General features: G+C 40.6%; 1 protein-coding gene across 1 annotated transcript; it reads right to left on the bottom strand.

The window, feature by feature from the left end:
• Positions 1 to 8,335: 8,335 nt before the first annotated feature.
• On the bottom strand, positions 8,336 to 17,604 carry LOC109204647 (granzyme K-like). The gene is made up of 5 exons (XM_019366200.1): positions 17,283 to 17,604; positions 16,591 to 16,735; positions 9,774 to 9,909; positions 9,052 to 9,321; positions 8,336 to 8,945 (listed from the first exon to the last, which is right to left on the bottom strand). The coding sequence occupies exons 1-5, from the start codon at positions 17,344 to 17,346 to the stop codon at positions 8,793 to 8,795; spliced, it is 768 nt and encodes a 255-aa protein (XP_019221745.1). The 5' UTR covers positions 17,347 to 17,604; the 3' UTR covers positions 8,336 to 8,792.
• Between the last annotated feature and the right edge of the window lie 751 nt (positions 17,605 to 18,355).

The following is an 18,355-nucleotide window of genomic DNA, read 5'->3' as shown; positions in this document are numbered from 1 at the left end:
GTCTAATGACATCAACACCCTATATCAGGTGTGCATAATTATTAGGCAACTTCCTTTCCTTTGGCAAAATGGGTCAAAAGAAGGACTTGACAGGCTCAGAAAAGTCAAAAATAGTGAGATATCTTGCAGAGGGATGCAGCAGTCTTAAAATTGCAAAGCTTCTGAAGCGTGATCATCGAACAATCAAGAGTTTCATTCAAAATAGTCAACAGGGTGGCAAGAAGCGTGTGGAAAAACCAAGGCGCAAAATAACTGCCCATGAACTGAGAAAAGTCAAGCGTGCAGCTGCCAAGATGCCACTTGCCACCAGTTTGGCCATATTTCAGAGCTGCAACATCACTGGAGTGCCCAAAAGCACAAGGTGTGCAATACTCAGAGACATGGCCAAGGTAAGAAAGGCTGAAAGACGACCACCACTGAACAAGACACACAAGCTGAAACGTCAAGACTGGGCCAAGAAATATCTCAAGCCTGATTTTTCTAAGGTTTTATGGACTGATGAAATGAGAGTGAGTCTTGATGGGCCAGATGGATGGGCCCGTGGCTGGATTGGTAAAGGGCAGAGAGCTCCAGTCCGACTCAGACGCCAGCAAGGTGGAGGTGGAGTACTGGTTTGGGCTGGTATCATCAAAGATGAGCTTGTGGGGCCTTTTCGGGTTGAGGATGGAGTCAAGCTCAACTCCCAGTCCTACTGCCAGTTTCTGGAAGGCACCTTCTTCAAGCAGTGGTACAGGAAGAAGTCTGCATCCTTCAAGAAAAACATGATTTTCATGCAGGACAATGCTCCATCACACGTGTCCAAGTACTCCACAGCGTGGCTGGCAAGAAAGGGTATAAAAGAAGAAAAACTAATGACATGGCCTCCTTGTTCACCTGATCTGAACCCCATTGAGAACCTGTGGTCCATCATCAAATGTGAGATTTACAAGGAGGGAAAACAGTACACCTCTCTGAACAGTGTCTGGGAGGCTGTGGTTGCTGCTGCACGCAATGTTGATGGTGAACAGATCAAAACACTGACAGAATCCATGGATGGCAGGCTTTTGAGTGTCCTTGCAAAGAAAGGTGGCTATATTGGTCGCTGATTTGTTTTTGAATGTCAGAAATGTATATTTGTGAATGTGGAGATGTTATATTGGTTTCACTGGTAAAAAGAAATAATTGAAATGGGTATATATTTGTTTTTTGTTAAGTTGCCTAATAATTATGCACAGTAATAGTCACCTGCACACACAGATATCCCCCTAAAATAGCTAAAACTAAAAACAAACTAAAAACTACTTCCAAAAACATTCAACTTTGATATTAATGAGTTTTTTGGGTTCATTGAGAACATGGTTGTTGTTCAATAATAAAATTATTCCTCAAAAATACAACTTGCCTAATAATTCTGCACTCCCTGTAATAAATATGCCCCCAAAGGCCGCTAAGGTACTACCGGTAGAGGATGACAGCTATGTCAGTCTTAGCATGCTCAATGCTAACGCTAAACTTGTGAAGCATTGGAGGATAAACTCTGACACATGCTGAAGAACAAGCTGGGCCTGGACAATGACAGCATTCAAATTCAATGCACTCACAGAGTCGGTCCATACAAGGAGAATGGATGAGCCAGGCAGATTGTGGTCAGATTACAAAGATTTAAAGATAGACAACTAATCCTGTCGTCTGCCAGAAAGCTGAAAGGTACCAATCTTTACATCAATGAAGATTTCTCAGAGTCCATCAGCAAGAAGAGGAAAGAACTGTTACCACAGCTGAGAGCAGCCAGAGACAGAGGTGATATTGCTGTCCTGAAATAGGATAAATTAATTGTTAAACCCAGGTCCCAGAACGCTGGATTTAACTGTTAAATCCAGTCTAAAGTTTAGACTGACGTATCCTGGTCTTTAGCTGTTTGATTCGTGCTTATTGCTACTGAGCACATAGTGTACAGTGGGTTTATCTGAGCATTTAATCTTCAAGTGGTTTTAGAGCTAGTATCACAAAAGTGAATCTCACTTGACTCATGAGCAGTGTTGGTCAAGTTACTTGAAAAAAGTAATCAGTTACTAATTACTGATTACTTCCCCCAAAAAGTAATCCTGTTACTTTACTGATTACTTATTTTCAAAAGTAATTAATTACTTAGTTACTTAGTTAATTAGTTACTTTAAAAAAAACACAATTTACAACCTGAATAGGTGATAAAGCGATAGATCTTTCAGCCCAATTCTACTTTTTCTGCATAATCCATCATACAAAATGTAATCAAATGGAAACGTCTCTTTTTAAAACTTTAAATCTTTTAACTTTATGCATCAAGCAAAAACTAAATTATATGCAACATTCTCTGACTGGAAGAAATTTGTTTAACATTTAAAGCTATTTTCTGCACATTCCAGCACATAAAATAAAATATTTTTTTGTCTTTACACTCACTCTTTCAAATAGATGAAAGTAAAACAGCAGAAAATAAATAAAATCAAAGACTCAGCGGTCCTGTTGCTCTATTTTCACCTGTAAAGCAGGAGTGGGGTAGGCGGAGGTTTACCCTGGTGCAGGTGTGCCGCAGCGGTCAGTGGAAGAATCCGCGAGTTTCTCTGTGAGTTTCACATTACGTCGTAGGGCACTCGCTGCTTGCTTAGAAGTTTAGGGGGTTTTTTCGCTGTAAAAAGAAGTTTTCTTCCCACGCACAACGGACACTAATGCTTTTGTCACTTTTTACGGAATCAAACTCAAAATAAGGTCAGTACTTCCACGCTTTAAACGCTGCACGCTCATACTCTCTCCCGCACTCGATATTATCCATTGTTGATCTGCACACAGCTGTTGTCATGAACGTCGCACTCGCTTACGTCACTGTCATGAGACATTCTCGCAAAAAAATCACGGTTTTAGTAACGCAGTAACGCAGCGTTCCTACGGGAAAGTAACGGTAATCTAATTACTGTTTTTGCAATAGTAATCCCTTACATTACTCGTTACTTGAAAAAAGTAATCAGATTACAGTAACGCGTTACTGTAATCTGATTACAGTAACGCATTACTTGGGCAGTAACGCGTTACTTGTAATTAGATTAATTACAAGTAACGCGTTACTGCCCATCTCTGCTCATGAGGACACTTTTGCAAATTCATAATGCCAGTTACATTTTACCATTTCTGTCCTCTGAGTGCTTCTTCACAGTGCCCTGAGGACTGGCTGGGGACAGAGCCAGCAGCAATGACAGCTTTAATAAAAAAGAAATGCATTTTATTGCAAACAGTTTATATTGCAGTCATTAAACAGCTGACCACCACTGTTTACCCTAAACGCAGAGGCTGCACAAGAAACACGAAACTCAAACTTATGGTAAAATCTGAAAACTAAAATTCCTTAGAAATCAAATGTTAAATTATCTTCAGCAATAAGTGAACAGTCTGCTTGTTTTGCAGTTTTATGTTTAGATTAATTACATTTTCAAAACCTGTTTCAACATTTACTGTGAAGTAAAAAGTTACTCACCATCATCAGTGTAAGTTGCTAAGTCTGTCTAGGTCTGACGTGTGTCTGACTACAGACCAATATCTTATTTTGGACTCTGACCAATCAACAGGTGGGTGAAAGCAGAGATCAATAACATGTTACAGTGTGTTTGTGTCACGTTGCATTTATTACCTTTCCCAATATGTCTGTAAAGGTTCTCAGTCATTCAGGTCATCGTAGTCTAAGGAGCTTGGAAAGAAAAGCGTCTAGACTTCTTCAAGTTGCTTCAAGACATTTCAGCTCTCATCCGAGAAGCTTCTTCAGTTCTAGGGTCAAATGGTGGAGAGTCCCAGATTTAAGCCCTATTGGAGTGTCCCCCAAGAAGGATGCCCACTCACATTCTGGGCCTTTTGACCTCAGGAAATCACATGATAGGGTAGAGCTAGGTTTCACAGTGGGTTCACCCGAAACCTTGGCTGATTGTGACCTACACCCGTTTTCACACCTTGTCTCGTGTGATTAGGTAGAGGATCAACAGGAGGTTCATGTCCCTTTTAGGGGGACACTCTCATAGGGCTTAAATGGGACTCTCCACCATTTGACCTTAGAACTGAAGAAGCTTCAAGCCAGACACTTTTCTTTTCAAGCTCCTTAGACTACCTTTCCCAGTGAGTGTTCACATTTTTGACATACATGATGACTATTTACATTGTTAAAGTGGAGGACAGTGCAACGTTGCTTCCTTCCTTCCTCATTAACCACCACTTGTAATATTTCACACAGTATGCTTTTTGCAATTACATACATTTGTGCATTGTTGCCTTGTGATGCTGAAGTAAGTAAAAACAACTTGATGATTGCAAATCCTAGTCTAAAATCTACATATATCATCTACCATAAATGGTGACTTCACAGATAAGCAAGTTACCTGGGTTAGCTGAACAAGCGGAAGTGTGAGCTGATAACAATCAAATGATCCCTGATGTAACGTCCATGATTTTTTAAAAGGACTTTTAAATTCTGACAGGTCAGTTTTTCACTTCACCTCAGGCCATCTTACATAACCTGAGGGCTTGAAGGCAGCTGGTTTCTGGATGTTAGAGTTCAATGTGGTATTTGTGCATTCGGTGATGAACTATGTTCACTTATGATGGTTGTCTGAAGTTACCTGTTACACATATTAAACAGCTCAGAAAAACACAGACTCTAAAGGGGTTTAACGAGAGAGTAATGGAGCTCGCTATCTGCCATTAATCCACCAATTACAGATTCTGGTATGCTCAGTTATTTGTGCTGTAAAAGTGGTAAATACACTCCAGTGTTTCTGGTAACATTAGTGTAGGATGATAGCTACACACAAACATTGTGTGTTTGTGTGTGCGTGCGTGCATGCATGTGCCTGATCCTTGGACTATTGTGTAAGCCTTTTTCCTCTCTCTCTTCTGTTCCCTGTATTTGCTATTTTGTCTGTTTGCATTGGTTTCATCATTTGATCTCTTTTTGTTGACCTTTTGCCAAGTAGCAAAGATTTGAGTTTCAGACTTTCATTTACTAACGTGGGTCCTCGTCTCCCGTCAGTCAACCACTGGTGGAGGCAGCTACAGTTGTAGCCACAGCTGCCCTGGGGCGCACTGACAGAAGCGAGGCTGCCATATCGCGCCATCAGCCCCTCTGACCACCACCAGTAGGCCGTAGGTGAAGTGTCTTGCCCAAGGACACAACGACTGAGACTGTCCGAGCCGGGGCTCGAACCGGCAACCTTCCGATTACAAGACGATCTGCCAACTCTTGAGCCGCGAAACAAGAACAATTTGCTGGTACTTGTGGGGCGCGATGCCTGTTAACTCGCTGACGGAGTTAACAGGCATCGCGTCAATGCGGTCAAGTCCTTTTAACAAGATTACCGCTGACAGCACTAATTTTACTACTTCTATTTATTTGTCAATTCAATTCAATTTTATTTATATAGCAACAAATCACAACATCAGTCGCCTCAAGGTGCTTTATATTGTACAATAAATTTATTCATCACATAGCAACAAAAACAGAAAAAAATCATTGTTTTTGATCAAATTGACCAAATGAGTAAAAACAGTATCAACGTGCACCAGTCCATATTCACATGTGCATTTTTGATCACTCGTGGGCAGGATACATCATTTAGGCTCAATCAGTGTTTGGCAAGTTACTTTGATAAAGGAACTAGTTATAATTACTAGTTACTACTTCAAAAAAGTAACTGAGTTACAATATTATAAAAGTAACTAATTACTAGGAAAGATAACTTAAAAAAAAATGCTTGACCTTCTGAGGTCCTGCGTATAATTGCCCGTTTTTGACTACTTTTGATTTCACCTCTACTTTTCACTTTTAAAAACTATTTGTCGTGCCTTGTTCGTTACACACTCCAAACACACTAAACGTCACAAATCTCTCACATCTCAAAACTTGCTCTATCTCTCTCTCTCTCACTACCGTCACTCCTAAAATGTTCCCTCTTCCTAAACAACCAAATGTCATGTTGCCATTTTTGATTCGTCGACATGGTACATATTTCCACCAATAGGAAAGCGGTGTTTTTTCTTTTCCTTTCCTTCTTCTTGTTGGTTGCATGCAGAGAGTGCTTGCCAGCGCTGTCCTTAGAAAACAATGTTTTTACCGTTTGTAACCCTAATATAGTTTAAAGTCCGCACTTTTAACACAAAAATAGAGACACAGCATCTCGTTTCTATGTCATCTTAAGTTGATAATGTGATTGGTTTACCATGACTACTTTATTCTTCCTCAGCCAATGAGCAGCACTCATGTGATTTTTGACATGGATAAATTCTTGAACATGCTTCCTTGTTTGTTTATGTCTAAATTTAAGTGTTTGTGCTTGGAAACATCAAAACAAATATATTTTACGTATATTCTGTACTTTTCAATAAAGCGAGACACAGAAGTAAAAAAACGAATAATTTCTTTTACCTCTTTTGTTTATACGAGAACTCTTTCAAAATGCTGCTGTCGTGACCAATTTAGCCACCGTGAGGTTGAACTAGGGACTACTGCTCTAATGATTCATAAGCAACCCAACAAATTGATCCAGTTTCCAAGAACTGCTCCATAAATTATTTATTTGCATGTTTAATAATCCATCAATGCTGCAGTCAAGCCCGAGCAAAAGGAAGCTACTCCAAGGTGCTTTGCACTTATCAAGATGATTGACAGCGGTCAACAAGAAACACCCTCCCCTTACTCACCCAGTCTCCCTGCTGACACACCAGCGACCGAGTGAACACATTTCCTGCTCATTCAACACTTTCCAAATGACAACCATAAATCCAGGAATATACACGCAACAACATACACCACAAAGTGTGTAAAGTTTGCTGCAGCAGCTACAAAGTCTTTCTGTGGCATCAAAAATGAATATGTCACTGCTTTTGTTTTAGATTTCAAGTTCAGTGAAACAATAATTTGTTCATTTGTTTTCTTCTAAACATATTTATGAAAAGGTTTCCTGCAAAAGACAACTACATGTAACTGACATGCAGTTTTTATACTCCACCATTAGGTGGCGTTCTCTGCTATATTTTGGGGGCACTGTGTAAGTCCCACCAAATTCACAGCAATACTGGTAACAATGATAATTAATGATAACAATAATTATATAAAAAAAAATCTACCTAGGGAGGAAAACTGGCATTCAAGCAGTGGAATCAATGAACACATAAATTACTAATGTTACAGGCCCCACTATGATGGGCGCGTAGCCAGATTACAATCCTGTAAAACAGGAGAGAAAGTGAACACAGGAGACACGCTGCCGTTCGCCTGGTCAGTCTTGCCAGAATGGAAAATTTACGGCAGCTGTGCACCCGACTCAGTTCCCTTAGCACGCTGCTGCCCCCTACTGTCCAAAGTGTTATACACTCTCCTGGCAACAGGGAACTTGCATGACATTGTGGATTTAAATTACACCAATAAGCCAGCAAAATAAAACAAAGCATAATAATCTCCATATATCAAGACACTTAACTCACGATTGTGACCACATATCTGTGTGGATCACGCTAACACAAGAGTCGAGTGCTGCACTCTGTGCAGGACAGATTTCTTTCTTCTTCCACGCTCCTTTTTCCTCCTATTGAAAGGATGATTGGTTCAGTCTTGGTTAAACAACTTAAAGTAACAAGAATCATAACATATATGAGGTGATTGACTGAAGTATTTACTTCAAATAAAAGTCCTCTTACTTTCTGAGTAATGATATTTATAAACGGTGTGTTCATTTACAGAGACAACAGACACGAGGAAACTGTTGATCGAGTGCTGATATTGTTTCAAATGTTGTCAAATTATCATAAATAACCACGTGGAGGACACTGGGTGCAGACGTGTATATGACTGATACTTTCAGCCAATTTAGCATAAAGAAAGAAATGAATCAGGATTTGTGGAAGTAATCAATGACAAAAGACACAGTGTTGATGGAGGTGAATGTGTGAAGATCATGTCACTGAATCCTAAGGAAGAGGAGATCCTCAACATGTGAAGCTGTCAGTTGTGTATTTCTCATGTTCCTTTGTTTCCCGTAAGTGAATTTTCTCTGTGTTAATTTCTTCTGAAGAAAACCTTTGTACGAGAAAATCTACAGCTGATCAAAAGAGTAGAAACAAGCAGTGAAAATGTTTCTAACTGTAAAGTCATTATATTAACGATGCTACTTTGAGAGGAACAGTTTGAAACTGCAGTACAATCAAAGAAAAATAGAGCAAATGTGTATTTTTTATTCATGCCTCCAGCTTTATTAGAAAGTAGAAAAAGCAGCAAAAAAATATGTTTGTTTTTTTGGTTTTGAAGCAACAGAGTCATAGTGCGAAATGAGGGAAACAAGTTTTATTTGTCTTTTTCAACAATCCTGTCCACAGGCCTCATTTTCAGGTTCAGTTGGTTGTATATGAGCCGTTGAATCTGTTTGACAGTCTGAATAATCTCTCTGTTTTATTTTACATTCATGGGTTTTGAGTGTACATAAAAATAGCTTCTCCCTGGTTTTACTGCAGCTGCACTCATCTGCAACAACCAGGAGCACTCGTGTTTGGGAATTCTTTAAATTATTTGGAAGAATGATGATTAGATATAACCATGTTTCTGTCTGGTTTGTGTGGTGAAAGATGGTAAAATTTCATGTGGTGGACTAACCAAGTGCAGAATCTATTTTTTTTTAAAAAGTATAGCAAGCTGGCAGAAACAAAAAACTCATAAACTGTAAGAGGAACAGTAAAATGATAAACTGAATAACACTGACAGATATAACATCAAATCATGCTGCCTGATGTCTGTGGTTTCATGACATTTAGAAATAATTCATCGTAGTTTTGATCCAGGACAGCTGTCTCTCTGAGACAAACGAGTAGACTCCAGGTTTTTTAATGGTACCACAACCCTCTCCAAAAGAAGTGACTCCAACCAGCGCTCCATCGCACAGCAGCGGCCCTCCTGAATCCCCCTGCAGCAAGAACAAACACACAACAGTGTTTCTTTGACTCACAGGTGTTGAGCTGAATGAACATTTACCTCAAATGAGGAAAAATACATGGATTCTTCATACGTACTCGACAGGTATCAGCGACGTTTGTACCATCTGAACCAGCACATATCATGTCTTTGGTGATAACAGGGTCGTGGTTATAATAAACACAAGAGTTGCACGTCTGTCTGTCCACCACAGTCACATTGACAGACATGAGGACGTCTGATGTTTGGCTGTTTTCAGTTACTCCCCATCCAGCCACCAGACACATGCTGCCAGCTGCCGGGTCTCTCACAGTGTTGCCAAACTCGAGCCACTGCACTGTTCTGGTTTTCAACACCGGTTTGTTAAGCTGATAAAAAAAGTTAGGCTTGAATGACCACTCATTTATTTATAATATTTTGCTTGGAAAAATGCAATATGTGCAGTGATGTGTTGAAACATGTCTATACACACATGGAAATACATTTTAGAATTTAGTTAAGTAAGCAAAACCTGACTTGGCTGTAGGAGGTACAGCAGGTTATCTACGAATCGGATGGTTTGGTGTTTGATCCCTGGTCTTTCCTGTCTGCATGTCAGAAATCCTTTGGCAAATACTGAACCCCACGATGCTCTCCGATGCATAAGTTAGAGTGTGTGTGTGTCAGTGTTACACAGAAAGCACTTAAGCACAGAAAGATGTGTTTGGGTGAATAAGTCATGTTGTGTAACGCTCTGAGTGCCCAGGTAGAGTAGAAAGGTGCTAAATAAGAAGCAGTCCATTTACATCATTTGGTATCAGACCCTGATTTTTCACCTTACCTTCAGCAACATGAGGTCATTGTCGTGCTTTGCACAACAGTAGTCAGGATGAGGAAAACTTTTCTCAACGACTCGGAGTTGCTTGGAACTTTCGTTTTTTGTTATGGAGTGGGCTCCCAGCATCACCTGATAACTCCTGTAAAAGAAAAAAAAACAATCTGGTGATGAAAGTTTACATATTTAAAAGGTTAACAGGTCAGCAGCTTCTAAAACAATAATCATGCTTCCTTATTATTGTGTATTATTACATATGGCTGAGTTATGGCTGTTATTGAGCTTTAGGTGAATCTGCATGTTTTCTTCAAGCTGAATGAAGAAATTAAAATGTACATAAAATGTTTTAGATGAAGAAATGTACAAAATGTTTGATGTAGTGATGGTAAATTTGATCATTTTTACTGAATCGAGTTTTAATGAGTCACTCACCAAAGTGAATCGGGTTTTTTGAGTCATTTGATTCACTGAGTCAGTTGACCAGAGAGTGCAAAAAATGTACATTTTCACTCAAAGTTAATTTGTTTCTATTTTCATGTACATCCTACTGCTAAGATGAGTGATTCTAAAAGAAAACAACTATTTTATAGAGCAAAAAAAGAGCAAACATTTTTTCTAAAGGGAACGTACACTCCTCCGAATGCAGCCGACAAATGCGTCCTCCTTTTCCCCGAATTTGAATGATGGGTCGGGTGTGTCCCTCGTGGTCTACCATATCCCAGAATTCATAGCGCGGCCCAGCCAAACTCCAGTTTCCAACAATGGCGCCGCTACTAAGCTTTTAAAATTACTCTTACTAATGCACGGACTCGCAATATGTACAATTGGAACACCTGCGTACGTGATGATGTCACAGGTCTGGAGTTTTTACTGCCGTCCCCTCCTAATTTAACTGTGAGTAACATGTTATGAAGCTTAACTGTAATCACAGCCAAACCGGATTACTCAGGAACAGTGTTGGGACGCGTTACAGTAACTACGTTATTATTGTGGTAACGAGCACGGTAACTAGTTATTATGCCAAAACCAGGAACGCGTTACTCGTTACTGGGATTTAGATAGGCTCGTTACTCGTTACTTCGTGTGGTGGCATCGCGGAGCTTCCACAGATTCAATAACATTAGCAAGTGGTGGAAGCCAGCAGGTGGATGAAGGAAAAGGGAGGCAAGAGGAGAGACCCGAAGCGGCCGCCGGTCCGCGTGTCAGGTGAACTGAACTTCAGGTAAGAAGTTATGACCTGCAGTCTATCTGGGTCAGATATAAACCAAGTTTAGGTGGAGTTTATTTTCGGTATGCTGACATTTTCGTACTGCGTGCTAGCTAGCATGACGGAGTTTCTATACAGCTGTGTGGGTGCTATGTTACTGATGTTGAACTTTATTTTGTTCATACGGTTAATTATTAGAGTTGCCAACCGTCCCGTAAAAAACAGAATCGTCTCGTATTCAGAGAAAATATTACGCGTTTCGTACTGAGGTGAAAAGGAACAGTTTGTCCCGGACTTCAGCTACAATGAAAAAGACACAAAGCTGAAGCTGCACAGCTGCCTCTTCTCCTCTCATTTTCCCCCCTCCCTCTCCTGTTTCTACTTCAATCACGAAACTGATCAATGATCAGCTGATCGGCTTTTCTCTCTTGTTTGTTTATCGCCCACTTTGCGCCAGAAAGAGGAAACCAGCGGATGTCGCGTTAAACAACAGCAGCACGTTTAAGCTTGATCAGCTGTTGTTAGAATTTATTTAATATTAATTTCTAGTATCAGCTGATGTTTGCTGGAGCCACAGCTGTAAAGCTGCTGGTCATGATATCGGTTTGGTTATCTGGTGAGAGGGAAACATGAAGATGAAACCAGGAGATGTCCTTACTGAATCATCAGAGCTGAACAGGTGATGGAGAAACAGGTTTACCTTTTAGGTGACATGAATGAGTTGAAGGGAAGTTATGAGCTGTTTCTGAGAGACAAATAACACCAGGATCCTTTTCTACGTAGCTGACAGCTGGTAACTGTGCAGGGGCGGGTCTAGCAAAGTGTTGCCAGGGGGCCAGGTAGGGCATTAACAGGGGAAGGGGGGCACAAGGAAATACTTTACTTCATTATTCTCATTTAAAATGTCTCGCTTTTAAAAAAATAATTATCTGAGTCTTACAACAATCAATTGATAGATTGATACATATATACCATCAGAATAGTGTACATCACTGTCACAACAGTGTTTATTTTCATTCAAAGGCTTTATGATTTTTCCTATAATGGTGGGCCGGTCTCTAGTCAAAATGCCCGGGACGATTGTTTTGTCCCAGTCCAGCTCTGTATGCAGCTCATCTGCAGTCTGGTGTTACCTACATCTTCCTATTCAGAAGGCAGAATTTCCAAGTTCTGAGTACAATCAAAAGCACCACGACTGCAGTTTTTGTGTTGGATGTAAAAAGCAGGCTAGAATCATGCGGCGGTCAACGACGGTCCAGGCGTGGGATTTCTCTCGTGGAAATGTGCACATTATTTTTTCCTTTCTGTTGGTAGGTGGCACAGTGCACTTGTGGCAAGTAAGCAAGCTAGAAGACTGGCAATCTGACTGGGTATCCAGTTACAGAAGCAACACATTAACAAGAGAATTCTGAGTAAAACCAAAGTTACTTTCCCTAGTAACTAGTTACTTTGAAAGTAACGAGTAACTTGAAGTAACTGAGTTACTTTTTTAGAGAAGTAACTAGTAATGTAACTAAGTTACTAATTTAAAGTAACTTACCCAACACTGCTCAGGAACAAATAAAACACTGAAATAAACCAAACATTAACATTTAGAAGTGATCTAAGTGACTTATATATCATTTTTAACCTCAGTAGTGAAACCTCTATTAATAAAAATAGTGTACATGTACATACGTGTACATACCTTAATAAAAACAAGCAGGTGAGATGTTAGAACGCTTTTATTTCTATTCTAGTGGACACTCAATACTATAGACAGCTGCTGGGGTTTCTTTAACCTGAGTAGTGAGAAGACCGCGAGCGGGGGGTGGGGGGGGGGGGGGGGTTGAAAACGATGTGCCGGGAGTCCGCTGTTGAGTTTTGGACGAAATGCATTCTGGGATATATAGCTGTCCCAAGTCCACACCGATGCATGCTCGATAAAACGGGCGGATCGAGAACACATCCGGGACTTTTTCGCGTTCTCGGCTTGATGCGTACTTCGAATTGGAACAGTACTTGGTCTCCGACTGATGACGTATCACGAGTACACGAGAACGCAAGTACGCACAAGTACGCATATTGATAAACGCCCAATGTATTTGAATGACACGGTTAGCGCCTACTTAGCTCCTAGCATTTCTCAACAGCTGTGCCTCATTTTCGACTGCCTGGGACATTTAAACAATGGATAATCCATATACAAACAAATTCATGCTTTTCTCCTCTACAGAGAGCGTTCCCCGATTGAACAACAGCGCCGTAAAATAAGAAGAATGGCGCCAAATTACAGAGTTAATAATACAGACTTTGTAATATGTCACGTGAAGATTCATCAGCCAGATGAAGTGTTTACTGACAACTGACAGTGATAGTGGACATCATCATCACTATTCCAATCAATCCTCTCCACACAGACAAGCATAAACACACTCGACTATCCCTAAATCAAATTTAACACACGTTTGAAATGACGCTAATTCAGTTTACAATAGGGTTCGTTCGCTCCGTCAGCAGGGGGCGGTATCCTCGAACACTGGGGGGTAAACTGCCATTAAACGAACAGAAGAAGAAGAAAACCCCTGCACATGCGCGGTACGGATCGCATAGACCCGATTTGTACGGTCCGACTTTGCACATGCGCAGTAAGGATCGAGGAGTCCTGATCCGTAACTATCTTTTTATTTTTTTGTTTTTGTCTGCATTATATTAAATGTTTCATTATCGGAAACATTTTAAGAGATACTTATTATCCTTAACATCTTAACAGATACTCTGACCCGTAACTATCGTAAAACGCTTCGACCGGAAGTAGACACCTTTCACGAATGCTGAACATTTGCCTGTTTAAATCATAAGACCAGTCACTGTACAGAGATGTGCTTCTGAATGTGGACGATGTGTCTTCTGATTCTGTAATGCAGGTCTGCTTGTGTTGAGTGATATAAACTCTTTAAACGTCAAAATTGATCATTAGATTTTTTATGACACAGCAGTGGTGAGTGTTCCCACCTTCTGCTCTTTGTAACTTAACGCGATCTTTCCGTTTTTGAGTTTTGGACATGATTTTGGAGCATATCTTCGCAGTAGGGATTGACCGCAAAGTAAAGCTACCGGAAATGTACAACCCCACATCTGAGGTGCGTTCTTCGTACCTCGCTAAGTAAGTTAGCTGGATTTGATTGTTGACGATTTCGCGTGATCTTGGATCTCCAAAAGTTGAATCTGTTCATCTGGACGTAGCGTTTTGTGGGAGAAACGTTTCGTCACTCATCCAAGTGACGAAACGTTTCTCCCACACTTTCCTGGATGATTGAGAATGCATCAAGACGTGATCTTGGATCGTTCGGTTCTCCGAAGCTCATCCGGGACTTGCTGTCATAGCAACAGATCCATAAGCGTAAACCTGCTTGGGAGCAGGCTTACTTTATGTAAACAGGATTAGATCGCGGCCACTCAGGTATGTCCGCTTCATTTATACGACAGCAACAGCGATATTTCTCCACTGTTTTTCCATAAATAAATATTATCAATGTAACTAAAGATAATGCAGTATTTGATTCTTTTATTGATTTCATACAGATACATACAGGTCATTTCCTAAAAAAAGGGAAATGTACTATTAATCATTCTATTTCATGTATTTGATTATTTCAGATGTAATTCATATTTTAGAGGAGTAATAGTAAATTACTACGTGCAATCAAGATGAGAGACCACGACTATAAAAGCGATAAATAATTTTAAAAAAGATATATATATATATATATATATATATATATATATATATATATATATCTCCCAACTTACTGTGCATGCTTCAGCCACCCCTTGCATGGGAACAGGTAAAAGTGATGGAGTGTTATGTGAAACTACACACCAAAAAACCCCACAATGTCAATAAATGTCACAGTACAAAAAGCATTTTAATTAAGGCAACAACCAAATATTTTACATTGTACAAATAGAATTATGAGCTCATTTACCAGTTATGAAGGTGCTGCTGCTACTGCACCCCGGCTGCTTGTCTGAGGAAGAGCTGCCCCCAGGGATGCCCTCAACAATGGGTCTGGTGGCAACCCTAGGGCCAGCTCCTCTGCCGGGGTGTGACGAGGGGGTGCAGGACCACCACCTGTCTTTATTTGCTCTACCCTTTTCTTGGTTGCTGTTATAAACAAACAAACAGATTATTTCAGGGTCTCTTTTCAAGAGACTAAAAGCAATATAAGTGATAAATATTACCATTCTGTAGAATATTCTTATATTTCACTTTTACTTGTTCCCATGTTCTAGTGGGTCCTGTTGTGGCTCTAATGTGAAAGAGGATATAATGTAATATAATATGTTAAATTACTTACGAGTTTAATTTGTCAGCAACTTTCTGCCAGCCCTCTCTCCTTGCTTTTGCAGCCTTTGCAGTGTTCCCTTGCGTTTTAATTAAACTCTGAAACTCCTGAAATCCCTCAATCAAGAGTTCTTGCTCTGCTGCCGAAAAATACTGAGCGCGCTCCTTCGACATTTTCGCCAACCAATCAAAGGGTTGCCGATCAATGTTTCTACTATCGATGCGTAGCCCCTTTTAAGCCACCCAGTGTTCTCAGATTACTTCATCCAGCTATACTAATCGTCAACAACAGGTGTGTTCGGAGAACCGGATTAGCGAGCTCAAAGTTGGCGCGATGATTTGATCTTGGATGTGTCATTTGATCTTGGATGTAGTAAGCGAGGTACGAAGAACGGACCCCAGGTCGCAAACCAGGAAGTTAGCATTTTCTCGTTCACAGGGTCTATTCACTTGCTCTATGATTCAGCACAGGAAAGGAGGGGGTGAGTAGCTCAAATGTGCTGTTAGCATGTTAGCAGAGCGATGCTACTGTGAACCGAGGAGCTATTGTCTTGATGTGAGCTTCTACTCAGCGTTTTTTCTTCCAGTTCAGAGCAGAAATTTTTTTAAGATACTGGATGTTGTGTTTTTCTCCACAATTTTAATTATAAGCTAGATATATTGCTGCTAACAGCAACAGGGATGAGTCAGTGAGTCAGTCGGGCTTGTGAATCATGATTCATGAGTCAGTAAAGTGATTCTCGAGTATTGAACGATTCGTTGGTGATTCGCGCATCACTAGTTTGATGTGTATGTAGCTGTGCCTTCTGTGTTGCTTGTTATTCCATCTTAAATAAAACTTTCTAGAACACCTCTGTAAAGATATTGTGCTTACAAGAGAGTGGAAAATTAACTTTAAATATTCATCTTCTCCATTCAATGTAATTAGCTTTGCATGCATAATTATAGCAGTGTGTATTATTTGACCTGCATGTGACCTAACCTGTGATGCATCCTTGCCAGATACCCGAACCACCTCACCTGGATCCTTTGAATGTGGAGGAGTAGCAGCTGAGCTTCTCTCCAATGACTGAATGAATGATTTCTCTACAGGAGAGGCCAGTCATGGTTCACAGAAAGCACATTTCTGCTGCTCTGTCCCTGATCTCATTCTTTCAGTAACTACCCAGAGCTCGTGACCACAGGTGAGGGTAGAGACATCTGGGTAGTTACTGAAGGAATGATAGTCTGTTAAAAATAAACACTGCATTATTTTCAAAATTGAGGAAAATAAGGCCTCAGATTCTTACCCAGTGCAGTGGGCAGCTGTCAGCACCCACTGTGGATGGATTAATGTCCCTCCACAGAAAGATTTAGTTACACTTTTCACATAAGCCATGAAAGGCAGTGAGTGTGGATTGACTTCTTTCCCATTAATAATCTCAGAACCACGACCTGAAACAAAGAAAATCTCCAGATGCATAAATGAAGAACAGCTGAAAGAAACAAACACCTGAAGGATATCAGCAGTGTGACTTTGCATTATGCTCATTTACATCCATCCATTCGCTTCCGCTTATCCTTTTCAGGGTCGTGGGGGCGCTGGAGCCTATCCCAGCTGTCATAGGGCGAGAGGCGGGGTACACCCTGGACAGGTCGCCAGTCTGTCGCAGGGCCAACACACAGGGACAGACAACCATTCACACTCACATTCACTCGCACATTCACACCTAGTGACAATTTCGATTATCCAATTAACCTATCCCCACAAGCTGCATGTCTTTGGACAGTGGGAGGAAGCCGGAGTACCCGGAGGGAACCCACGCAAACACGGGGAGAACATGCAAACTCCACACAGAAAGACCCTGGCCTGATGGTGGAATTGAACTCAGGACCTTCTTGCTGTGCGGCAACAGTGCTAACCACCGTGCCACCTGCTCATTTACATGAAGATCAAAATTACCAGTAGGTAAATTAAGTTACAGTAGAAAACATCACTCACCTGGCTGGATGATGAAGAGGAGCACACATGAGATGAGAAGACTGAAATTCTTCAGGCAGGACATTTCTTCTTCCCTCTTTGATCAGACGCTGAATGCACTGAAACTCGCTGTGATGCTCAGCTTTATGTGTTCAAAGGATGTGGTCTGACCGTGGAAACGAATGAGTCAGCAAAGCAACACTCACTGAAACCTTCAAATCTATGGTCAAGAGAATCATTAATATCCACACCCCCTCCCCCAACTCCACACCCTTTCAGAACAACCATATGTATTTAAGTTGTGAAATATACTGGGGTATTTATAACTGGCACTATTTGCATCTGTTAGAGCTGTTTTTTATACATATTATTGTTATTAAAATATAATTTTTATATATTACAAAGTTGCATTCTGTAACTTTGTAATATCTTGTATTATTAAGTATTATTTATTTACTGCAGTATTCGTATTAGTATTATGTATTATTTACTGCAGGAATGTCTTAATTCAGATCAAACTGAGATTATTGTACTCAGCCCTGAAAATCTTAGAAATATGGTATCTAACCAGACTCTTACTCTGGATGGCATTACCTTGGCATCCAGTAACGCTGTGAGGAACCTTGGAGTCATTTTTGACCAGGACATGTCCTTCAATGCACATATTAAACAAACATGTAAGACCGCTTTCTTCCGTTTGTGCAACATCTCTAAAGTTAGAAATATCCTGTCTCAGAGTGACGCTGAAAAACTAGTTGGGTGCGGTTCCCGCACCCATCTTAGAAGCATCCACCTCCACAACAAACTGTCTGGCAGTACCGGGATGGGCGAGAATGGGTGCAGAGCAAAACAACTCTTTTAACCAGGAATGCTGGGAATGCCTGCTCAGCTTCAGATCTCTAAAATCTCGAGCCGGGATGTCAGTCTGCAGTACACATTCCAAGTGAACTACATGAACAACAAATGTAGAGCCCATCTAGGATGTTTCACTTCCCTGCAGTCAATGGACTCAATGATAAGGATAATCAATTCAAATGTAAAGAGGTCCAGTTAGAGAGAATATCCTTAAACAAAGATTCAAGATTCAAAGTGTT

Source organism: Oreochromis niloticus, linkage group LG12 (genome assembly GCF_001858045.2).
Source record: "Oreochromis niloticus isolate F11D_XX linkage group LG12, O_niloticus_UMD_NMBU, whole genome shotgun sequence".
Classification (NCBI taxonomy): domain Eukaryota; kingdom Metazoa; phylum Chordata; class Actinopteri; order Cichliformes; family Cichlidae; genus Oreochromis; species Oreochromis niloticus.
The sequence above is the reverse complement of the archived record's forward strand: the minus strand, read 5'-3'. Positions and strand labels throughout refer to the sequence as shown.